The 25,896-nt window shown below is 39.9% G+C and overlaps 1 protein-coding gene across 1 annotated transcript in view; it reads right to left on the reverse strand.

The window, feature by feature from the left end:
* Window positions 1–10,293: 10,293 nt before the first annotated feature.
* The window catches only part of SLCO5A1 (solute carrier organic anion transporter family member 5A1), a 64,298-nt gene continuing 48,695 nt past the window's right edge, over window positions 10,294–25,896 (reverse strand). Inside the window, exons 6-9 of the mRNA XM_065669384.1 lie at window positions 17,645–17,804; window positions 13,719–13,960; window positions 12,153–12,217; window positions 10,294–10,938 (exon numbers count right to left, since the gene is read on the reverse strand). Coding sequence (XP_065525456.1) covers window positions 10,493–10,938; window positions 12,153–12,217; window positions 13,719–13,960; window positions 17,645–17,804 — 913 coding nt within the window. The 3' untranslated portion in view covers window positions 10,294–10,492. The remainder of the gene's footprint in view (window positions 10,939–12,152; window positions 12,218–13,718; window positions 13,961–17,644; window positions 17,805–25,896) is intronic.

The following is a 25,896-nucleotide window of genomic DNA, read 5'->3' on the forward strand; positions in this document are numbered from 1 at the left end:
AGGAAAGTGGATCAACTTAAGTATTCAAAAAGCAGTTGTTGCAGTGCCAGATAGACCCCTGAGAGATGTCTACCTCTGGAAAGCACACTGACAAACACAGGATGCACTTCAAAGCAGCATGTAGAGCAGGCTGAGCCAGCAAGTTTGGGAGGACTTCAAGGACAAAGGCAAGTCGAAGCAAGGTCCCATACAATTCCCTGTCATACCTTTGTGCAGGGAGTTAGTCAGCACCAACCACGTGCCCTCCATTATTTAAAAGCGCACTTTGAAAGCAAGATACTTTCTTCTCTTTTAATGCTTGGTTAGAGATAAAGAAGGGAATTGTGCAATAGTGTGGTCCGCCCATTCATCCTACTTGTCCTTCCTCCTTACATGAGAGCTTAAAATACTCAGGAAATGGAAGAGATCACATCTTCCTCGGGTTGAAAATGGTCAACCTTCCTTCTTCCAGGAAGGTGCCCAGTCTTCTAGACTATCAGAAGCTTAGTGTCCTATCTATTTTCTAAACCAGGTGGGAGCCTTTTCTAAGCTCACTTACAGAAATATAGAGGGGGAAAAATATAAGAGAGACTTACTCTGCAGCTAAGAGGTACAGGGAGCAATGAGCTCTGCACTTTGCTCTCTGGAAACATGCACCAAATATAAAACCAGACCAAATGAAAGAAGCCAAAAGCTGTCATATCCTTAAGTAAGTGTCCTAAACAGTGAGTTGCTATCCTAATACATTTTGGATTTCTTTCTGTACAGTACTTGTCTTGTAGCTAAGGCATATGAGTCCATGTGCAGCACATGCTGATTGTCAGCCTCTTCCAGGCATTAGGCAGTTGCAGGCTCAGGAAGAAAACAGATGCCTAAATCTGACTTTATAGGCAAATGCTCCTCACAGGAAGCAAGCAGAGAGCAGGAAGCAAGAATAGTGGCAGGTGTGTCTATTTTGAAAAGCAGTACACAGTTAGGTTCTAAAGAAGGCCGGGAGCTGGAATGGAGTAACTTTAAGGCTTGCACAGCTCTGGGTGGTGCCATTGTTCTTCTGGGGTTTCAAAGAAAGCAGCAAGTACTGTCCTTACACCCTTGGTCTGTGTGAGACATTTTCTGAGACCTACCAACTGAAAGCCCTCAAGAAAAGCCCTCAGAGACAGGCATGTTTAATTTCCAGAACTTCAGACATGACTTAGTGGTCTTATGGGTTGGCAAATCCTGTTGTTCCTGAGGTGTTAATGCACACAAACAGAAACCAAAACAAAAAACCTCACACATTTGGATCACAGCATCAGTCTGGAGTTCAGTCACCTCTAGGTTTATGTGGCAGTCGATTGAAGGGTTTTTTCAGAGTGCAGGTCTGAGCATAGACCACCGCCACTGTCTCCACCAAAATCTCTTTAGATGCCTGCAGCTGTCTACATTGGAAGTCATGCAAGCGGCACAAGAGAGCATCTGTGTGTAAAACAGTGATGGCTGAGAAGGCAATAGCTGCAACGGCCCTGTTCAGGGAGGATCTGATCGGGAATAGTCTTGAGGTCTGAGCACCCATGGGTGGCTGGTGCCCAATGGGTGTTATGCTGTAATAAAACATCCCTTTTTGGTTTCAGCAAAACCCAATGCAGTTTGTGTGCTTTGACACCTTTTTTCAGTGAGAACCAATGTGCAGTAAGTGGGGTGCAATCCACAGGGTTACTTCAAAAACATAATGTCCCACCTGAAGGGACACAATCACAGCCTGAGCCCCCTTGGAGCTGCCCTGGGTAATTTTACTCCTGCTCAGGCAGCAGATGTCAGTGCAGAGCAGCACAACGGTGCCTCTCCTTGACCTCTGTACCACCCTGCTGTGCTTCCAGCCCCTGCCAAGGTAGCTCATTTATTCAGTTTTCAACTAGCAATGATACCCGTGAACTATACTGATGATAATTTCATCCACAGCACATTCCTTGGTTTACCAGTTCTAGTCTTGGACACAAGTGACATTCAGGGGGATCTGCAAGGTGCTTTTTTTGTGTGCTTTTATGTATTGGAAATTAAAACTGTTAAGACTTACTTTGAACTTAGAAGTCTGAGAGGATCTGGACCCCATAGATTTCTCTACCATTCATGAAAACAGTAGCTCCTCCCTCGTCACATACATTGGCTGAAGCTGCGCTGCTGGCTGAGGGTTTGATTCTGGTAGGTGCTGTGCACCACCACAGTTTTTGCCTATATTCTAAAACCAAATGCACTTAGATACCTCCAAAAGGCAAGCCATGTCCTGAACCAATGCGAATTCAGCTTCCCTGTGGCAACAAAGTTTTGCTTGGTCATTGCAAGGGTGTGGGGGCTCGTAATATTCACAGTACACCAAGAAGTGAGAACATTTAATAGAAACAAGTCACAGCTCATCCAGCCGTGATGAGCACAGCAGGTCAAAACAGTTTGAGTATAAAGGCCCAGTAATGAAACATGTCTAGAAAGACACTTTCAACTTCAACCTGCTTTTCTTTTGATCTTGAAAGACACGGCTGCCTTGGGACAGAATTTCCATCCATGGATACACCTACACTTTTAAATTAAAGTGAGTCCAGAGAGTAGGAAACCTGGGTATAACACTTACCCACAAACCACATGGAGGTAGTTTGTTGGTGTGGTCCAAATCAGAGCCCAGGAGTGAACTAAGCACTTAGCAGTGTGGACATCCAGAGTCCAGTCCTTGGATTCATGTCCTATCCCTCTTGTATTGAGTAGCATAGATGCACAGGGACTTGTACCTTATGTATTTTTTCTAACTGTCAATATCTATTTGAAACAAATCTGTATTTTTCAGCATGTAACTAGTATCAATCAAATTTAGTGCTAGAGGAAAGAGGAAATGGGGGAATTTTACAGTTTATTTCTGCATGACCAGTACTTAGTTGGGATTCAGTGGTCACTGAATTCAGTGGTAAGATTTGGTTTTGTCTGACGACTCATTAAAAGACCAAATACTTCATCACCTGATCCAGAATGACTGCACTGCTACCAACGTACCTTTTTTGCTGCTTGCTTTTTTTGGTCAGAAATAAAACACACATGATATGCTATTTTTTATTTCCAAATATCAAGTATTCAAGAGTTTGTTTTGTAAACACATGTTTACAACAGCTGTTGACAACAGATTTCATTAAATGAGGTGTTACACAGCTTTAAAATTATTCTAAGCTCTGCCAAGAAATAAATACCAATTAAAAAAACCCCATACAAGAGCCTAAAGTATGCAAAACAAACCGCATAAACCAATTAGTCTCTTTTTACCACAGCACAGCACCCACACACTCATACGGTCAGACATACTCTACAAATTTCCTTAATACTCTACACATTTGCTTAATAATGAGCTTTTTTAAAAACTAAACAGTTACAGGCGGTGTGCCCACTCCATGCTCCTAACATACTACCCAGACCTTTGCCGTTCTGCTTAAATCGTTTGGTAGGAGTATGCACTGCAGCCAAGGGCAAAACTCCTGTTTGCTCAACTGGGAAAAAGAGCAGTTTCTTCTTGGAGAAAACCCTTCACTCAACCATGGATCTCACTGACTCCAAATTCACTCTTTTTTTTTTTTTATCAAAGCTCAGTTCCAGATGATTTTGTGCACTTTTTGTTTTGTTTTGAAATTACCCTCCCTGTCTTCAAATACAGGGTTTGCTACAGAGGTAACATTTCTGACCTGTCAGTCAGAGGTGTACCTCTTAGTGCTATTTGCAATAGAGATACCTCTTCTGTATGAGCAGTCCAGGCACAGTAACATAAAGTAATTACCTTTTAGAGTTCAATATGAAAAAGAAATTCTTTTTAAACCATAGCTCACTTTAAAGTTGGCCAGGTTTGACCTTTTTCAATTGCTAAAGGTAGAATTTGCTCTTAATCTACCCCTCTCTTTTTTGGTATTCCATGGAAAAACATTAGTATTTCAGATCTGAATCCTCGGTTCAATGCTTACCAACAAAAAAGAATTGCTTACTAACATTGCTCGGTTAATGGGTCCCAGAATTTATCCTGATGTTTCTTGTCATTACTATAGAATTTATTTGCAGCCTCTGCATAAGCAAAGCCACTAAATGAAATAACATGCTACAGCAGTATGAATACATCCTATATTAGATTTCTGTGGTCAGCTTTTACCTTAGCTGTTAGCACTGGGCCAAATCCTATATAGCCTCCTGAAATGACTTTCCCACAGAAGAGCTAGGCAGGAATTGGCCCACCAGGAATTACAAACACTGTCTTTGCTGGAGCAGTACAGACTTTAAGAACAAAAACACATGCAGTTGCATCACTGACATGCCTTGAATATGTCATTTAAGTCATAGTGAATACATCGTAAAATACTTCAGTACCTAGTAGCACCACAGTGTTGTTTAGTCATTTGTCCAAAGATTATCAAGCTGTCTCATCCTTCCTTGAGGTGAACAATGTTTTGGATGCTTTTTGTAGCCCTTCATGAATTCCACAGCTTTTCACTTGTTCTATATCATGAACAAAATGTTGTTACAGGATAACATTGTGACAACTGGTTTGTTAAGACAACACAGTACACACAACAGATAATGTAAGTAGAAGAATACATAGAAGATAATGTCAGAAGTGTAGAATGAAACCTGAATAAATAGCCATCTGTTTCATAACACTTGAAACCGATAAATGTCTGTAGTTACTTTGAACTTGCAGAGCTATCTGTATTTAAAAGGCTGTATTAAGTCAAATGAAAATAGCTTATCTAAAGGACTGGAGGGGGGGGATTGTTAAGTACAGTTATTTACCATAGTGAACATAAAGGATATAGCTATAGATAGTATTAGCTGTCCTCCTTAATTTATGTAATATATTCTGTGGAAAGGATAAGAAAAAATTCCTTCCTGATAATCAGGTAGGCTTTCAAACTTTTGGCCACATAATAACATGTATTTGTGATATTCAGTGTAAAGAAGACAAATCATGTGAACCCTGGCCATGCCTAGTGCCCAAGCTGAAGGCTCCACATCTCTACTCTGCAACAGTGTACATATGTAACCTTTTTGAATTGTTACTCATAAAACAAAATGTTTTCAATGTGAAGAACCTGAAATGTGTTGATACAGGTTTAATCTACAATGGGCAAACACTGTCCAAAGCAATGCTGATTCAGACTGCAGTTCAGGTAAATCTCTAGTGCCAGGTGTATTAAAGCCCCTGGAAGGAAACCACAGCTGGATGGCTTCTGTTGGGGGAACCCCGACACTGCAGCATGCAGCATAGCATCTCTTATGCTGCTATAAATTACATATTATTGAGAAAACAGAAAAAGATAAACTTATTTAGGAAATAGTTTGTCTTTGATCTAACAACTGGTAACAGAGTAGTAACAACCAGTGAACAGAGTATAAATGCTAAACAAGCACTTAATATGTCTTAGCTCACACATGCTTGCTAAAGCACCAGCTTGGTAATGTCCAACCCAAGTTACTGGTCCAATACTTCAGCCTCATCATCACACTGGTGAGACTGAGAATCTGCCTCCAAAATAGAAGTAAGACACTTTGGACTATTTATCATCAGTTTTATGTCAATATAACACCATGAAGAGTTGTGATATTACACACACAGGAAGTGTAATAAGGCAGCAATAATTCAGGCATTTGGGGGGAAACCTGCAAGAACAGTACAGGACCTGCTGACCCCTCTTCTCAGCCATTCTGAGTTACACTGAGCAGACAGTGCTCTGCTCTGTTTGTGTCGGATACTGAAAATTTGCCATCTGAAGCTTTAGTCCAAATTCTGTGAAAGTGCACAATCTAAAGCGTTACTTGAAGCAATTTCATTAGCTTTAAGGTCAGAAAGATGCCCTTATTTAATCTATCTCCCCACCTAACACACATTTTCAGCCAGAAATTGAGAAAAAAATGACAGGAAAGGCTAGAATGTATCTTTGAGCATGTCCACAAAATATTTTAAATTTGAATTCTATTTGAAAATGAAGGCTTTCCTCCACTGCCAGATACAAAAGTAGCCACACATGAATGCCTCCAGGGAGTACTCAAGTGCTACTTTGTGCTGTTCTGGTTATAATGATCACTGAAACCATGGTGAAAAAACCTCAGCACGGAAATTCCTCTTTGGGTACAGGATCCCTTTTTTGCATGAAAATGAAAATGGGATTCAGTCCAATACTTACATATATGCATTATTTTTAAGTGCACTACTTAAGTATATAAACTTACACACATACTTGAGTGTTCTGCTGGATCAGAGCCATAATGCTTGGAGAGTTAATGATAAGAATAAATAAGCTATATTTTATTAAAAAGAAGAATCAGTATTTTTCAAAACACTACACTCAGGTGTTTGTAACTAATCTGGGGCTTTTCAAGTTTATAGTTCTAATACTTAGGAGGAGATTTGTGCCTCTTCTTCACTTATAGAACAGCAAGTTCTGAAGATTTTCATGTTACTACGTGCACTTTTAAAGATATAATGTCTGCTTAAAGAACAAAATGTTTCCAATTAAGTATAAATTGCACATAATATTCAATGTGTTTCTTGCAGCTCTCACACTGTACTGAAAAGATACAAAATGCCACCAGCTACAAATTATGCCATATTCCATCCAATATGCTCATGGAGAAGACCAGAGAACAAAACCACAGGGCTTTTGCCTAGAACTGGAAACACGGAGAGTCCAACTCTCCACGTATTCCAACCTCCAAAAGATCTGTGAACCATTCTCCGTAGGCTGCTGAACTCATAAGCATCCAAGGAAATGGCTATGCCCTTTCTGAGATTTTCCCCTTTTTTGGGGAAACAAGGATGAATGGGAAGCTAAGCAGGGACCTGTTCAGTCAGGTCCATAGGGGGCTAGTTTTCTCTAAGTAATTCCCTCTAAAAGTAGCCCATGGGGCTACTTCTCCTCTCATGTCCCTCACCCTAAATCAGGAATAAGTGGTGTAAAAGGAAATCAGTCTGTTCTTGAGCATTGTGCCTTCGCATGATGGACTTGTAGATAATGACAACAAATTTGTGGACTTACAGATAATGACAAAAATATGATTGCTCCATACTATCCCTGTCTGGTTAACTTCAGGTAGGTGACTTGGGTTTGCTACTACCAATAGCATCCTGTGAGTATTCTATGGCTACTATGCAGCCTTTAGTATTTGGGGGTAGAGAGGGCAGGTGACAGAAATTACAAGTTAATGGAATTATATATTCTATGGTCAAGAGGATTTCACAGCAGGAAGATAGCATGGCCACTTTCACTAGGTGATAGATAAAGTTCCTTTTTTCTTCTTGTGAGTTGGTTTATCACCATACATCAACCATGACTACTGCTAGGGATGCACACAGTTTCTCTAGCAACTGTGCTTCTTCCTTCAGCAATGACAACCTCAGAAAACAGTGTTCGTTCAGCAGGTCTCAGCCCACATTTCAGTCAGTGTTGACAATGCTGAAATTGAGTTCTCTAAGAAGTTAATGCGCTTCCCCTGTGCGCTTTACTGGCTTGGTTTAGACTGTTACAGCTAAAACCTCTTCCAGGAATCAATCGACAACAGACCAGAGTTCGGGTTTTCTTTCTTTCAGAGGATGCTGATTTCATTAAACGATTTTGTGGAAATATATTCATATTGTCAAAATCATCTATCTCAAAAAACACTAGCAAATTTGTTTGAAAAGTAACAAATTACTTTTTGTTTTGCATATGATTTTGAAAGGAAAATTAAAAGGCTATTGAAAGTATCTAAACAAGGCTTTTTTGGTATTTCCAAACTGAACATCTTTCCTTCTACATTCAGTTTCTCAAACATTTAAAAAAAAAAATATGTTTTTAGAAGCTGAAGTGTCAGTATTTCCTAAAGAAAACAGGTGGCCACCATTCCAACAAGCTTTGAATTCCCCTGAAATCAGCTCAGAAGCAGCAGCAGTTGCAGATGTGTCACTTCTATCACTCTCATTCTTTGCCATCAGTGTCAGCTCCTGACAATCCTACAAGACTAATCTTCTCTCCTTTGTTATTTACATGGAAAAGAAGCACATACAAGGAATGAAATAAAATAGATCAGGATAGATGATTCATCTCCAGCCTTTTACAATTTCCTAAATGTTTCTGAGGTATTTGAGAAGACTGTTGTTCTTATCTCACCCCATGATTAAAATGGGCAAGTGATTAAGAGGGATAGGTGACGGGCTGCAATTACATTTTGTCCTACTACTTTGCTTCAATTTTTGCAATGGCAGGAAATTCCTGGTGCAAGAAGCATTTGAGACTAGAAAAAAAGGTAACATTTTTATCATCTATTCTGTCCTCCTATGGCGAAAAGAAATATGCCAAATACATTTGAGGTAAGGAAATTTATTTCTCAGGCTGAGAAGTACAGAAGGTAACATCTCAGGTGGCACATGCTGACTGAGGACGTATTGTATCTGGTGGCTGCACAAGAGAAAAAATTCTCAGGCTTGATCCCAGAAAGCTATTAGTATGTATTTAATAGGAGGAGGTGATTAGAACAATATTCCTCTATGTTGTAGTTTGGGGTAGAAGCATCTGAGTTTGCAGACAGAGTGAGTGGAAATTATTCCAAGCCATATAAATGGACTGAGATACTCTGAAATAAGCAGCTGCTGTTTCAAAGCAAGGAAAACAGCCCCATGGGTAGTCCCATATGCCAGTCAAAAAGAGCCATGGGATTAGGAAAGGCTGTCAGCAAAGGAAGAGAGGGAAATCTGCTTTTCCCGAGACAATTCAATGGATACCAAGGAGAGTATTGCCTTTAATTTCAAGGACTTGGTTCCGTGTAACATTTGATCACATTTCAACTAAAAATTAAACCAGGAATAACTCTGTTCAAAAATACATAGAAGTTCTGCTCTTTTCTATTTATTTTCATGCAAGCTCTCTACATGGCAAAATCCAAACCTGACTATCAATGAGTCTTCTTGAAAGAGTGCTTTTAACTTCCTAAACTTTTGAGACTTTCCCTGCAGGGCAAATTACAACTTTGATATCCTACTGTCCACCTGAAATCATTCTCTGCCCTTTGAGACATCATTAGTACATCATGTGCATGCCACTGCAAAGCCTCCAGGGTAAGAAATGAAATGCCAAGTACATTTGATTAGAAAGTCTCAGCACCTCCTGCGCAGAAAGCACACTACAGTAATTAGGAATATGCAAAGGCCACGTCACACCCTGCAGGTCCACGCTTGCAGACAATTTCTATTGTTAGCTCTTCCCTTGGAAGGGCAAAGAAGACATGACTCGCCCTTTGCCTTCACAGAAGCTTTTAATGAAGCTGGGAAAAGGAAAGGTGTCCACTTGTTGGACAAACCATTCAGCTAGGACCTCCAGGCCTGTCCCGCCATGCTCATACCAGGCACCACAATGGGCAGGCTGCTCGAAGCCACTTAAAGGCTCTCTGCTCACTCCCACAGCAGGGCAGCAAGCGATGACAGCCCAAACCCCATGCCGTCACAGGCTGCAAGGGGCCTGCTGCATCCCAGGTGGCCACTCAAACATGAAATGAGGCTCTTAGCTCTCCTAAACAGTTGTTCACTGAAGCTGGAGTAGACTGGCACGTGTTTCTGAAGCACAGCCAAGTTCTTATCAAGCTATACCTGGTTATTTTCTTCTTCAGGAAAAGTATGGATCTGATGCTAGTAACAGCTCCCTAGATAACATGAGAGAAATATGCCCATATTTGCTCTGGTATGTGTGTGTGATTCCTACATCTTAATGTTACTATAAATTAATACTGAAGTTTTTTACTCCAAGCATTATATTTTCCTAACCTGTGTACTTTGTGAAGAATAACTACATTGAAAATTAATGCACATTTTGACAGGATAAAAATATTATGACTCAACTTTTGCAAACGTTACCTGATGCATAACTTTTGTATGGCTTAACATGTTAGTAACAGTACTTTAAAACTTACGTTCTTTTAAAATTTAATGCTTATGTCTGAAAGTAGCCCCTTTCAGTTCAGTTGCAGTAATGTCTTTAAAAGCAAACTTTAAACATAATTTGCTGCACATACAACTGTCCAAATAAGTTGCATAGTTTAAACAAGTTCAGTTGTGCTCTGTAGCAGAACTCACAGTAATTACTCATCTCTTAAAAATACAATTTGTGGATATGATGTTGACGATAAGTTTAAGCAATTTTGTGACGTCTAGACATTAATGATATGAGTTTTTGTCACTCTTTCACTGACTTCTGTTGTCCATAGTACCTCACCCTTACACTGATATTAGATCAGAGCATGGACATTTAATGGACACATCTGAAATAATTACAAACACAATTTTTAAAAGTCCATTGTTGGGAGGGGAGAAATAAGAGCTTAGGTTGGTATGAGGTATCCAGCCCTCAGGAACATACTATAGTTGTTTGCATTAAGCTTTGTTGGTTTTATCATATGTTACATCTAGGTTAAAAATAGAAGGCACAGGTGTTTTACAAGGCGCCATAAGTAAGTCAACCAACAAAACTAAACACTACATTACCAAGCCAGGGGTCTATATCTCAGCGGTGACTTCTTCCAATGCATTTTCATACGAGGAGTTTATTGCTTCTGAAAAAGGGCCAGGGTATGTCTGTGCTACGCAATTCATTCGTTGTGCCACACTGATGTCCCCTCGGGAGCTGAAGGTAGGGCAGGATCTAGTTCGTGCATAGTTTTGTTGGGGTCCAGTTTGGCCAACCATCTCACTCACAGTGTTCACCGGTGAAGCCCTCCATCTCTGTCTCTGAAGCTGCTCTTCTTTACACTTAATGGAATACCAGGCCAGGAAAATAAAAAAGAATCCCACAAACTTGAGAGCAGCTGCCAGCCCAAAGTAGACAAAACGAAACGAGGTGACATCGTATTCCCAACAAGATCCTTGTACGCCGCAATCCTGTTGCCAAAGCATGCACGTGGTGTCAATAACAGCCCCAAAATAAATTGGAGTGGGAATGTAAGCTGAAAGAAAACAGCAACAGAAATAATGTGTTAGCATATAGTGGAGGGCTTCTAAAGAATCTATTTGCCTTAGTTGAACAGTGTAGGTTAATAATTTTTGAGATTTCTGTATCACTGTTCTCATGAAGTGTAGGATATGGAAAACTGGTCAGCCAATCTTCCCACCAACACTACGTATCCTACACATGAACTGAACCACAAATGGGAGAGAAGTCAAGCAAAGAAGACAATGTAGCAGCACTTACAAGCAACCTGCTGTCCACATACACCTCTTCTTGAGCTATGTGTCCCCCAAAAGAAAATCCAATAATACTCTCAGGAAATAAAATGCAGGAAAAGACCAAAATACAATTGTCTTCAGAGCATTCCTTGCTGAACATCCATTGACCATGAGCTAGGAAAGGGCTGAGGTTGCTGCTTTAGATTAGGTGAAAATGCCCCAAAGACTACAAAATGTCTTACTAAAGATGCATGGAAGCAGTAAGCCCACTAAAATTGTTATAAATATTTTCTTTCAAATCAATCTTCTATAGAAATGGACTTTTCTAAGACTGCTAAAAAGGCAGCCAGCCCACTGAAGGCTCCTGCTTTCTCCAGAAACACAACACCTTTAAGACAAGTCCAAAATGCCCTTCCTCGAAGGAAACTTCCAGATGCAGTTATACAGGCTTTTCCTCTTGTTCTCTTATAAGAGTCCTTGCTTGCTCTAGTCATATGCTTTGTAGTAGATGAACCCAGAGCGCTCTTTTCAGAGTGTTTCCTTATAGAAGTTCAATAGCTTGAAAGAAACTACTTCAGTGGAATAGACTTTTAACATGTACTCTTTTTGATTTGAAACATTTGAAATTAGACACTAAGCAATAATTGCTTCTTATTTAAAAAAATGCAAAAAAGCTATTGTTCTTGCTAAAAGCAGTAAGAATTGGTTTCTTAAAAAAAAATCCTTATTAAATTTAGTAACTATTAATTTTTAAATAAAATTTGAAACTGTAAAAATATTTCTGGGACAAAAATGTTCCAGAAAGTCAGTAATTGATTAAAAAAAGAAAACTAAATATATTACTAGTTACAATATTTTTAGAAGCTAGTAATTTTAAGTTCCTAATAAAATTAGACAATTATTTGAGGATTTATGGAATTTTGGTATTTTTCTGGTACATTTAAGCTGAATACAGGGAACCTTTATTGAAATGCTGAATAACTGTAAAACTTACCAAGAGTTCGTAATAAAACAAACTGCATTCCTAGTGCAAAGGGCCGCTCCCCATCTTCTACAGACCTAGCAGGCAAAACAAAAATTCCTCTGAAGAAACAGTCATAACAGATAATCATTGTGGGATGTCCTGTTTCTTTTCTGAGCTATAAAAAGATCCTTGTTTAAATTTCTTCCATTTAGCTTTTAATATTGTTAACTCTTATTGCTAGGAAAAAAATGCTGCCAACCCCTCCTGCTCCTGTTTAATCAAAATCTCAATCATGCCTTTTAACCTTTCTTTACTTGTGTAAAGCCTGAAGAATTTGATTCAAACCCATTAAGGAAATTTAGAGAATCCATCCAAAATGTTTATGGCTTCTCATTATAATTTCCTATTATTTCATATAATGCCTTGCTTTACTTTCTTTTTTTTTTTTAGATAAATTAGACTTAATGGAGAATTAACTTGCAGAAAGCTGGACTCAGCTTCTGAATGTAACAGATCTCTGTGCAGCATTAAGTACTTCTGAGCTGCTTCAGGGAAAATATTGTTAGAAACATCCAGTCTCTTTGAACACTGTTCCTTTTCAGTACGAGTAATATAAGACGTCTTCCATTGGTTTCCAAGGGAAAATGTCAACCTTTCAAAAGACCAGATACAAAGTGATGATATTCCACAATGCAATTACAACTTTAGTAAACCACAAATTTTCTTCTAATTAAAAAATATTTCTAAATCTTAACCTAAAGGTCTGAAATTAATGTTAGGCAGTTTCTAATGACATTGAAATATAAGATAAAAACACACAAGTGTGTGCAGCTGTAAAATCAAGGTTTTGGAGTCAAGCACTCACTCAGAAACTGAGAAATCAGAGAACCAACTTGGGTCACAGGACTTGGACGGAAGCACTGTGCACAATACGTGGTCTGAGACAGTGGGTGTCACTGTTCATGTGTGTGGGCCATCTTTTTTTTTCTCTGAACATTACAAAATCCTGCTGGATATGTCCATTATGCACCTCTCTATTGTTAGACTCAGTGCAACATTAATGTTCACTGACTGTAGTTTACTTTTGCGTAATTTCAGCGTAATAACAATGGTTTTATAGTAATTATTATACAGGTGGAAAACCCGGAATCAGAAGGAATAAAGTCAGAAGTCTCTGAATTATGCCAGTGCCGTGCACATGGCAGTTGAACTAAGGCTGCATGAGCAACTGGAAGTCTGAAGTGCCCACTCCTGATAATTTTAGGAACTAATTTTCATTTGTACTTGAAAATCCAAACCATTGCTTTAAGAAGGCTGAAAACTTCTTCAGGAGTAATTCTTTTCTTACTTGATGTTTTTACTTGTTGTCTCTTTATAGTGCCTGAAATTTGCTGGGCACTGCATGTTTCCTAAAGTGGATTATCCTGTTACATATTCTAAATACAAGCAAGTTCCACCCTATCCTTGTCAGCCCTATTCTATTCACTTCTTAAGGATACATAAGCTTGAAGGAGTTCGGCTGCATTGCCCCAGCCTCTTCTGACACAAGCACTGGTGATAGCAGGCACAGCAAAAAAACCATAACTGAGCTCTCACCTGAGTGTCACTATGATTGCTGATGGCTGGGCACATGCTGTTATGAGGGTAACAATGAAGAGAAATATTAAGAACGGGATAAGCGTGTTGCAGGTTCGATCACACTTCCCAGAAACAGCATAGCCATTCTCATTCAGGTAGGTTTTGACAATAACCAGCCGGAGCTGACTACGCTGGCCCACCGTTGGTGGAGTGATCACCTGGCGACTCTGGACACAGGCACATTCTGTGTAATTTCTTACCTGGGGAGAGTGAAAAGAACATCTCCACATTAAAAAACCATGCAAGAAAGACACTGCGCAGAGACATGGTATAACAGTCCCACGGTACATCCCAATCTTCTGTCTCTAGCATCATTACCACAAGTACAAGTGAAGTTACCATCCAAGAATTTTTAAAGCTGGACAGGACTCTCCATAATGAGATTGCACTACCATTGTTTCAGTTAGGCTTCATGAAAAAGAAACCCAATCTGGAAGATTTTTGGATAATTCTGCCAAACAATTCAATCACTTCTGACAGGGAGGTTGGAGAAAACGTGTGTTTTTACTGTATTACAAAAACTGTGAGGAAACACTCTTTAAGCAACACTAGCAATGCCATTTTAAGCAACACTAGCAATGCCATTTTCTGGAATTTGGCAGGCTGTTGACCTTCATATTTAGGAAGTGTCTTCTGCCATTTCAGTGGAAGTACACCCAAATTAAACTAAAGAGCAACAAGCTCCACTTCACACTTGGAGCTCAGGACCTTCCAGCTGGATGTAGGAGTGGATGTGGATGGGATGTGCACAGGAACGAAACCAGAGAATAAGGGGAAAACAGAGATTTAAACAGTGAGACCGGAGGACAGGAAAAACTCCTAAATGAACAGAGAGGCTGAAATTAGGATAAAGAGACCGAATAAAGAAGTAGCATTTTATTGGCAAAGGGGATCATGATTTAAGTAAGGTGAGGAAGAGTGGGCGTAAACCATGACAAAGAGCTAGATCAGTAATAGCCTCCTGTCATACTTATTTTACTACTGTTTTCAACAAATCTAATTGCAAAGGGGTGTGCAGCAGATCAGAATACTCTGTCACTAGAGAAGAAACAGGTCTTGTGATGTTACACAAAGGAGATTTTCCTTTCAATGTTTTCAATCATAAAACCTAAGACCACATATGCACAGAAGATGCATTATGACACCATCTTAAGGTTGCAAATTTAAGCACTTGGACACAAGGAAATATCCAAATTATGGTTGCTTGTCAACTTTAATGTATACCTTTGTATTTGTGCTCTGACATAGCCTCACATTTTTTCCCCATGGGAGTTAGCATAACAATTTATCAATTTTTACCTCCCACTTTCAAAATGTGGCTCCAGGTATTTTTCTCCTCACACTAAACATATTCCTCTACAAATACAGAATGACTCATTTTTCATATGTATTTTTCTATCACACTCACCATTATAGCTTAACTTTTTCAAAAAGGAGTAACTTATCTTCCAAACAGTTATGAGATGAAGCACTTATGCTGTTATCTCTGTTTTGTAGCTAAGTAACTGAAACAGATCAAAAGTTTCATAAATGTGGGTGACTAATTTGAAACAATTAGAATCATTTTTTTGCAGAACATTTTCCATTATATATAACTTTCTATATTCTAAACATAATTTTTTGTGCCTTCACATATAATTTAGGCAGTCAGTGCTTCTACAAATGACATTTCTGGTTATCGCTCATGTCCCTCATTCTGGAATATGAAAAATACAAGATTAATGAGCAACTGGGAAATGTTTTGCTTAAGTGACTTGCCCAACATCACTTAGCAATGAAGGCAATGACAGAACCCAGTTTCCAAAGGCTCCACTCTAATATCAAGTGAGTACCTGCTTCCTCCCTACAGTCCCTCACCTTAATCTTACTGCTTCCAAATGCAAATGCCAAATAGGCATCATACATCATACAGAAAATAGCCATCTTTAATTCACAATCTGGGTTTATCACCAGAGAAACCAAGTCCATGCAGTAAATAAAAAAGTCATGGCACAACGGAAACAATACAGTAGGGGAATACATATAAAACCCAGTAAGAACTGCACACTGGCATCTTTTTCTCCCATTTCTAATTTTTAAATGGCTAATTCTGAAAACACTGTATATTCTAAACTTAAATCCACATGTTACAGGTTAGCAACAGTTTGTGTGTTATATGGTGACATGTGTTATACGGTTTGTGTGTTATTATGGTTTTCCAAAAGTACTCTACATAAAGCATTATTTAATGAAGATACATATTTTCCTACCAGTGTTGGCCCTATTCTATTCATTGCTAGCTACCAAGTTAAAACTTCAGGCCATGAAGCATTTCTTATTAAGTTGTAAGGGGAGACAGTTTGTTTCAAAATCTGTAGTGAAAAGCACTCCCAAATTACCTCCCTACTAAATGTATTAATAGTGCCAGTTCGATATCAGGTGAAATATAGCAAAGATCAAACCTATGTCTCAGTCCACCAAAGTACAAATAAGATTTGTATAGACACTGAAAGTTAACCACAGGCTCACATCACAGACTTTTCCAATTGGGCCAAAGCAATTTTCTGCTAAAAAACAGCAAGATACTTTTAACAAACAAAAATATAAAGGAAAATAATCTGTTCTGTGGCATCTGTGTATGAACCTGCCATTTCAGACCATTATTTATTCAACTTAGAAAGCAGAGCACTGCACCTAACAACCTTCTGCTTCACAGGCTGGCTCAGGACTGCAAATCCTTATTTATAAAGCATTATAAATAAGCTTTCTGGAAAGCACAGTCAAGTCCTGAGAAAATCCGTTATCTACATTACTTCTTGTCATAATTATTCTTTATTAAAGGATGGTTCTGTAACAGAATTTTAAGGTTTGGGGTTTGTACAAATATAATGCTCTATTGTTATTTAGGTCAGATTCTACATTTCAGCTGTTTTCTTTTGCCCACTCCTAGAAACTGCCAAATTTCTGCGGTGTGATTTTCCCAGCAGGATGCCCCTCTGAGTCCAGCATAACTGGAAAACTGGGCTGTAACAGGCAATGTATTTCCAAGAAAGAAAGTAGATTATTAACTCCTTTACATTCTGGTTACTTGAGTTCAATGACACTTCATTTAGCCTGGGAGAGGTTTAAAGAAAGTTATGAGAATGGCCGAACTATTTTACCAGAGCAGAACACACTGGCAGTCTACACAAACAAAAAACCTATCAACACACTGTTGCAGGTGAAACAGCTACACAGGAAAAATGACAAGGCTGTCACAAACACCAATGCCTTTACAGCCCATTGCTCAACTTAAACAGGAGCTTTAAACACTCTCAACTACCTGAAGAGTCAAATTTTTCCTTCCATGCACTGAGGGAGCCAAAAAAACCCAAAACAGGTCTTATGAGTAACACTGATGAGATTGCAGAAAGGCAGTATGTCATGGCTGCCTATGCCTAGCAGAAAGCTGAATTAGATGACATTGACTCAAGGTCCCTGCTCCAACCCCTGCAGGAACAAGCCTCTCCAAGTACTGTTCGTGCAGGAACAGGAAAGGAGAGTTCCTGCAGAAACAGCAGACACACAGGCCACTGCCATCGAGGACATCCAAGTCTGTAATGGAAACACCAACCTTCCCTACGCTGTGGCACTTTACACTCACTTGGCTGGAGGATTTACTTAGTACAAATAAACTTGTGCCTCACATTTGTACATAACTAAAAGGAAGAGGGGGGAGACCATGCAGTAATAGCATTACCAGCCTCTCAGAACATGGAAATACTCATGGACTAGTCAGTTTTAGAGCAACTCCTCTGAAGATTAGAAGGGGGATGTCTGAGCCAGAAACAGAGCAGTCTTTGATCCCCATCAGTCCCAAGGGGCTACTTGCAGGTTGCGGGTGTTTGGGAGGGTGAAGCACTTACCCCTGTGCTATGATTTCCACCACTGATGCAGCCAGCTAGGCAAGGATTAAAATATGTTATTCCATCTGATCCACAGACAGGCTCGTACTCATGAATCTTACATCCACAGTTAACATTACAGCTCCCAGTCAGATTCCTGTGGGCCATGGCAAGAGTGGGACTGAAGAAAGGAAAAAGAACATGCTAGTAGAGAAAGCAAAGATATCCTCCTGTTCAGAGGCAGAAAACATCCTACTCATTAATGCTGCAACTGAGAATTTATTATCACAGAAAGACTGCATTAACTCTAGTTGTATCCATGACTTAAAACTATACAGAAGAACAACCAAGGCATTCTTGCCATTAACTAAAAACATTATACAAAAATAATACCAAAGTTTAAAACTTGTACCTTATTTGCCTAGGTAATAGTTGAATTTTTCCTTTTTTTTGCCCTTTAAGAGTTATCTTATATATCTATCCTGAGATGCAGCCATTTGTTGTTGATTACTAGTGAAAGGCTCAGTGACAAGATGTAAGCATTATGTGAACTAATAGGCGTCTCTGCCCACATACCAACAACTGCTCAGAAAACTTAATGCTTGTATTATTCATATGAAACCTACGGGAAGCTCTCTAGATCTGGAGGAATGCTGTGCTTTGATTGAATGTCTGTAAGAGAACCACTACTCCACTTCCCTAGATGATTCCCAAAAATCTTGCCAAAGCCCAACTTTCTTTGTCCTCCCCAGAAGGGTTTGGCAGTATACTCAGAAGGAACTAAAGGAAATTTCAAAGCTGAAGGACACATACACCCCAAAAAGTAGGCTCTTCACTATCACAGAATCACAGACTGGTTTGGTTTAGAAGGGACCTTAAAAATCATCTTATTCCAACCTCCCCAGGGACACCTTCCACTAGTCTAGGTGGCTCAAAGCCCCATCCAACCTGGCCTTGGCTATCTATCACTGTTGCTCCAAACAGGCAGTTGAGCATATCTCATCTGTCACAGCAGAGAACTGTATCAACTCTTCACTGGCAAGTGCCATGCTAGCTTGGGCACATCCTCATACAGGACGAAGGTGCAAAGGGACGCCACCAAGGCAGCAGCTCATGGCACTCATCTGAGCTCAGTGGCTTGTGCAACAAGGGCCAAATGAAGCACTGAACTGGGACAGCTCCAAGTCCCTCCTGACTCACCCTCTCCTCCAGCTAAGCTACGACCTCTGCATGGCACATCCTGGCCCTGTCTGCAGAGAGCAAGTCATTTGGAAGCAGTTTTGCTTCCCCAACAAAATGGTGCTTTTTATTGCCACTAGGAAGAAATCAGCTCTGGTTACAAGTGATCACTGGCTGTCACCACCACAGGTTTTGACACAGGCTAAGTCACACAGTCACCAAATTAACCAACTCCTGTCTTACAAACCATGTCACTTCAGCCCTGCTCAAAGCAACTCTCAGGTCACTTAAAAATGTCCAGCTTCAGGCACAAACCATAGAAGAGACACCCAGCTACTCCCCGTGCTGAAGGAAAGCGCACGGTGATACTGGATTTGTAACATTCCTAGGTTGGGTAAGGGCTTGAGTACCAAAGGAGGAAAAGCATCAACAGGCACAAAGGCAACCTCACTGAAAGAAAAGAATAGTTAAAAACCCCTATGTAACTGTATATGCAAATTTTGGTTACAGAGAAACAGAGAGAGTTAAAGAGAAAATGGATACTAATTTGTTTCCAAATTAAAAACAGACTGGCATAACTGGACCCAGTGTATATAGAGCTAATATCAGAGGATGTAAGCTATCAATCTCTATTATCTAGAAGGTCCTCATTAATGAGGAAGTAGTTGATAAGCATATCATATCTTGTCTTGGGAATTATGTTGGTATGCACAACAACTTCACTTAATACTGAATTAACTATGCTGCCTTGTTTCATCCTGCTCTCAGTATTGTTCAATGACCACTGCTGTTTAAAACTACCTCAAGTGTCTCTGCTCTAAGCACATCAGTAGATATCCAGAGAATTTTAGCTCCTCTTCAGCCATGCAGGAGCTGAACAGGAATCTGGTTTGGGTTGGTGGCTGCAATGCCAAAATCCTGTACACATGCTCAGACTGTCATGGCTGGGGAGCCCCATGAGGGTTGCCGTTTGCTTGCCTTCACATCTGCAATGTGTGGGCAGGACCACTGTAAAGGTAAACAGCTAGCATCAGACTTGCTGCACCCCAACTATCCCATGGACCATAAATGATATTCTTTTGCTCCCATCTTTTACACCCTGCTAGACCAGAGACTTGGCTTGGGAGACATTCTACATAAGACAACTGTCACCTGTGTCATCCGTCACATCATCTCCTGTCATTAGTGACACTAAAAAGTATGACCGCTGCTTAGTGGCTTCCATTTGACTCATTTTTAATGTATTTATACACTACTATTTGCTTTTGCTGATGTTAACCAAAGCCTTTCTGTTTTCTTTCTTGTGCCATAAACAAACAAGGCACAGTTTTAGAAACAAGTTGCAGCTTGACCAAGAAATTAAATATCCAGGATTGATATTAGTTGTGTTGCCTTCTCAGCTACCAGCTGAAACTTGTCTTATTATATCACATTGGATTCCAGAAAGCAATACACATCAACACACCATATAGCAACAGGCAGACTCTTCCAGTAATCTCTCAACAGAACCTCTTCTCCAACGGAAAACACCACATCATCAAAACATTCCTCGAGAACATACTGATTTCAGCAGCACAGTGACAGAATTTTTTCACACCAACAGGAGAGGCAGCATTTTTGGAATTTCACACACCCCTCAGCAGCCTGATGAACTGGATGTCCCAGATGCCTGAATACTTGGGGTAAGCAGGGACTCCCCAGCCTGGCTGAGAGACCCTTGTGCCCACATCCTGGCTGCCAGCAGAGCTCTGCCACCCTGCACATAGACAAGTTCAGGGACAACCCAGGCTGCCAGGAAAGGTACAGCTTGGGTTGCCCTCCCCAACCTCTCCCACTTTGCGAAATACATTCTTCTGACCTATCATTCCACCACCACCCAAACCCATTCTCAGTGGCAGATGGGTTGTGCTGTTCCACAGGCAGGAAACAGAACTCCCTGGCTTGCTCCACTTACACTCGCTTCAGCTGCACTGCTGAACATTACCATGACACAGAGCTTAGGAAATCAGCTTAAAAATAAAGGTGAATGAAATCAGGCATGCAAGAAATGAGAAGCACGAAACTGGAAACTAAAATAAGGCCACTGTGATAATTTAATCTCTGGGGCATTTTTTTGTTTGTCCCAGAAGAAGCCTTACGTTTATGATACGCAAAGCAAATATGCTCAGATTACTAACAAGCTACTGCAAGCTGTGTCTCTCCATCTTTCATCACTTTTTGTACCTCTGCACATCACTGTAAGGGGGATTTTTTTGTTGTTTACAGCAAATGCCTTGCATAGGCGTATTTTTTCCAACCTTTCAAGAGCACATGATACAAAAATTACCTATTAGCTCTGTTTCCAAAAGCTTGACCTTGACACACTTGTGAGGTGGGCTGATGCCAACCTTAGGAGGTTTAACCATGCCAAGTGAAAGGTCCTACACCTCACTCAGAGCAATCCCAGGCACAGCTACAGGTTGGGTGAAGAAGAGTAAAAGTTGTAATAGGTTCATATTTTCATCTTTATTACCTTCACTTTTTACTCCTTGTTCACTCCTTTGCCAATGATGAGAAAATAATGAAGGAATTCAGATGCTGGGAACATGAAATCTTTACTTACACATATCTATGTAACCCCATTCTCATCACACTAGTCTACCATTTAGAACATACTATAACAGATTTCTATTAACACCTCTCTCAGGAGGGCATAATTTTTTCCAGCAGTAAAATAAACCAGAGTACTCTACTAATCCTGCCTCCTCACACTGGGAGGCTACCTGCTCTCCACAAAGAAAACCAGAGCTTTGACACTTGAAATCTGCACATTGTAGAGTTATCCGTTATCGGTCTTATGGAAATTGCACCTAAGCTAGTAAGTCCTGCTTGTGAACTGTAGCCTGTGGGAAAAACAGCTTAGTTTCAATGCACCCACTGCTCTAGACACATAGAATGTCAAAGAAATAGCTGCCCTGCTTGTTTCAGAGGGTACAGATACTGCACCTGAGCAGCCAAGGATAGCCGGCATGCATAAGCACACTGACAAAAACCAGACCCAAACAACAGCATTTCCTGAATTACTCTTTCAATTGCAAACAATGACACAGCTTCTTTCATTAACAAGGTTCAACTGCAAGTTTGCTAAACGTGTGCTGGGACAAAACCCAGAATCCCAACTGACAAATTGCATTTGTTCACTTCTCAGGGAGACTGTTCTTTGTCTCCATGACATGATGCTAGTAAAGCTAATAAAGAGAAGAGCTTTATTAGGTGTGACTAACAATAAAAATTACTCTAATTCCTAACATTTTGTTTCTAAATCCTGTTTTCTTCTTCAACTGCTACTCTGTGGAAGGCTTATGGTATGGGAGTAAAATAAGAAAAGGAAAAGTATAGGGTAAGATTTATTGCCTGGAATTTTTAGAACTGTGACTTGTTATTTCAGATACTCAGGCTTGGACTGAAATCTCATTGTGCTGTCAGTCAATGTACGCATATTGGAAAACAAAAAGGTAGACTCTCTTCCCATGATGCCATAATCTAAATGAAATGGAGTTTAGGAAAAAAACAAAACCCCACAGTGACTGACTATATTTTGGTAACAGCTAAACAAAGAATTGGTTTGCACATGGTTTTGTTCATATTTTTTTTTATTAATGTAGTATCCTACAGGACCAAGGAAATAAAAAGGAAAGGAGACAAGCCCTCACCACAGAATTTTTGTAACAATATTTGGCTATATGATTAAAAAGATTATCTTAATTTGATAGCAATATTTTTGGATTGGTATTGAAGGACTTTCTGATGACAGAGATTTGCAGTCTCCTTCTTGGCAAGCAGCTGGAATTGCAGCAGTGATGCAATTTTTGTGTAGCTGTCAAACAAGGGACCCTCTCACTGTATTAGTTGGACTCCTTTATTGTTATTGTTCTGATCCAATTAGTCATTGCTTTCAAGTTAGGGGATCCAACTGGCTGATTGGACTGAAAGAGATACAAGAATAACAGAAACCCAAACTGGTGGTACAAAAGGAAGAACAGAATTATTTTTTTCTACATAAAGTACCTCAGTAAATCAACTGTACACTTTAACTAAACCTTAAATGCACCAAATCAACAGAAAGCAATCAAAAAGAGTCTGCTTTGATTCATCACATACCAGAAACATAAGAAATGAAACTGAACTAATTCAGTAATCTGTCACTGTGAGTGAGCTCCCAATTAAGCCTGTTTTAGTTGCCCTATATCACAAAACATGGAAAAGACAGATCTACAAACAACCAAAGGAGCTGATCACTGCTATTTCCTCTTTATTCAGCACTGGTGAGGCCACACCTGCAGTGCTAGGTCCAGTTCTGGGCTTCCCAGTAAAAGAGAATCATGGACATACTGGAGAGAATCCAGCAAAGGGCCACTAAGGTGCTGAAAGAACTGGAGCATCCATCCTCTCAAGAAAAACGGAGAGAGCTGAGACTGTCCGGCTGGAGGAGAGAAGGTTCAGGGATCTCACCAATGTATTTAAATGCCTGAAGGGAGGGTGCAAAGAGGACTGGGTTGGGCTTTTTCCAGTGGTGGCCAGTGACAGGACCAGAGGCAATGGGCACAACCTGAAACACAGGAGGTTTCCTCTGAATAAGAAACACTTTTTCACTGTGAGGGTAACTGAGAAGTGAATGGCACAGGTCGTCCAGAGAGGCTGTGGAGCTACCCTCCTCAGAGGTACTCAAAAGCTGTCTGGACAAGAAGACAATTCACCGATTCAGGAATCCCCATTCAAATGATTATGGTGCAAGAAAAGGGATGCTGTATTGTGGTTTGTAAGGCTCCTTACACTGTGTTCAAATACCAAACACACCTTCAGAGGCAATCCTCCAAGCAGGTTCTGAAGTGTTGAGATGTATAATACGGAGATGCCCTTCACCTTCCTGATGATGCAGAACTGCTGATGACACACCAATAACAGCAAAACTGCTTGTTTCTAACATAAACCAGCAGAAAATCCTTGCAAATGTATTCTAATCTGTGCATGCCTCTAGGTCCTATCCACTTCATTGCAGTTAGAAAAATATTGAGTTATGAAACACACTGAATTATGAATTATCATTGCCTACTTTGTTAAGTACCAGCATGTACATACTTTTATGTTAACTATACCCCAGCTTATCCTTCTCCTCTGAACTGGTTTACATTTCAGCTCATCTAAAGAAAAAACAAACCCTGTATTCTGAATGTAAAAGAAAAGGACAGTAGAAGTGAACATGTTTGTCCAGAGACAATTCTCCTGCAGGGTATGTCTACACTGCCCAATGTAGCTAACATCTCTGGGGTGCTGTCAGCAGAGGTAGTTCAGATCAAACTGGCAAAGACATGTTAAGGTAGAGCATCATGCATGGCATTTCTCTGAACCAAGAGCTGTACAGCTTCTTCTATTCAATCTAGCCTGTTGAACTGTCTCTGATGTCCATACACTGCACTTCATTGGAACTAGAGAATGAAGCATGTGTTTTATTAAACCTCAAAATGAAAGCATGCTTTTTTGCTACATGAACAATACCATTCTTTGATGTCTGAGTTAAAGAGCTTACCAAGTAAATGATTTGAAGCTATCAAATGATTGATCATGAGGATTTAGAGAATGTCTATCTTGTCAGATATTCAAGCTGAATTGATGTGTAGTGCTACTTCTGTATTATCATTTTGATAATAAATTTGGATTTGATCCTGCATTAAAAAATCCTGTAGGGCTGGGGCTGCAAACTCCTGAACCATGCTATATACCATGCTATATAACATCCTGGTATTTCTGATGACATGATACTCTGCATACTGATTTGAAAGAACTGATATACCTCAACACCTTCGCGAATTTTGTCATAATCATGTCTCGCCTCTTTTCTCGCTAAGAACAATTAGATGAAGGTGGTAAAGTAATGCTACTGCAGAATTTCAGAACAGCTGTGAATTAAGTGCCTATTTCAATTCATGCTATGTATTTACTGGAAATGTTATTACTTACTGGAAAAAAAAAATTAGATACTCTTACAGTTCCAGTGTGAAGGGTATGTGTTACATAGCAATAGTTTGCCTTGTCTTCAATTGCAAAATAGATTTAAATTACATAGCATTTTTTCACAATCAGAAGACTACAGCCTTCTCATTAGCCAGGCAGGGACATTCTGACTTACCACACAGTTCAGTTAACTGCTATCTGAAATTATGTTATAATTCCTCATAATTTTCATTTCTTCATCTACACCCAAAGGCTGCCACCAGCATCATAGCAGGTGGACAATCAAAGCATTCCAACCCCTTCTCAACCTCGTTCTCTCCTTCTTCAGGCCAGTATGCTGAGATGAGAATATATCACCATGCTACTCCCCTCTACAATCAGCCTCTCAGCACCAAGCTTTAAATCTAGGTTATTAAGAATACAAAGGAATAAACCAGCTTTCCATCATTTCATGACTTTCAGTTGCTGTTTTTCTTTGTCCTAGGATTAAGGTTTGACAGCAATGTAATAACACCCAGCAACACGCAATGCGAAATATTCTCTGTCTAAACAATGCCTATTTTCTTCTGCTCTTGCTTCCCATTTTGTCTCTTTGTTTTTCACTTGGCTTACTCAGTGCCCCACTGCAGTTCTTTTCCCCATTTGATCATATCTTTTCCTGCTTCACACTTCTACATTCTCCTCCAAACCTCAAAATTTTAAGAGTCCAGAGCTGGCCCTTAAAAGCAAGATATTCACATGGATCTGATACCTGGCACCTGGCCATAAATAAAAGGCAGATGTCTCAGATCTAAAAGCAAAGGGATAAATTGCTTCAGGTAAGTTCGTGCTCTTCAAATGCTTACTCTGTTCTAGTGTTTAAGCTACGTGAAGGCAGCAGTTTGGGGGAAAAGGTAATGAACAAAATAAGCAAGAAAATTAACGATCATGATCAGGCTTCTGAGGAATTACTTTCCAGCAAAACACCTTCTTACAACTTCTATGACACTGTCTTCCTTCCAAATATCCCCAATTTTTTTTCCAAACGCCCTTCCATGCATTTCTTAATGTCTCAGTTTAAATCCCTCACTCCAAATACTTTCCTCCCTCCACAACTTTTTCTT

The sequence above is a fragment of the Lathamus discolor genome, chromosome 2 (assembly GCF_037157495.1).
Source record: "Lathamus discolor isolate bLatDis1 chromosome 2, bLatDis1.hap1, whole genome shotgun sequence".
In the NCBI taxonomy this organism is placed as follows: Eukaryota; Metazoa; Chordata; class Aves; order Psittaciformes; family Psittacidae; genus Lathamus; species Lathamus discolor.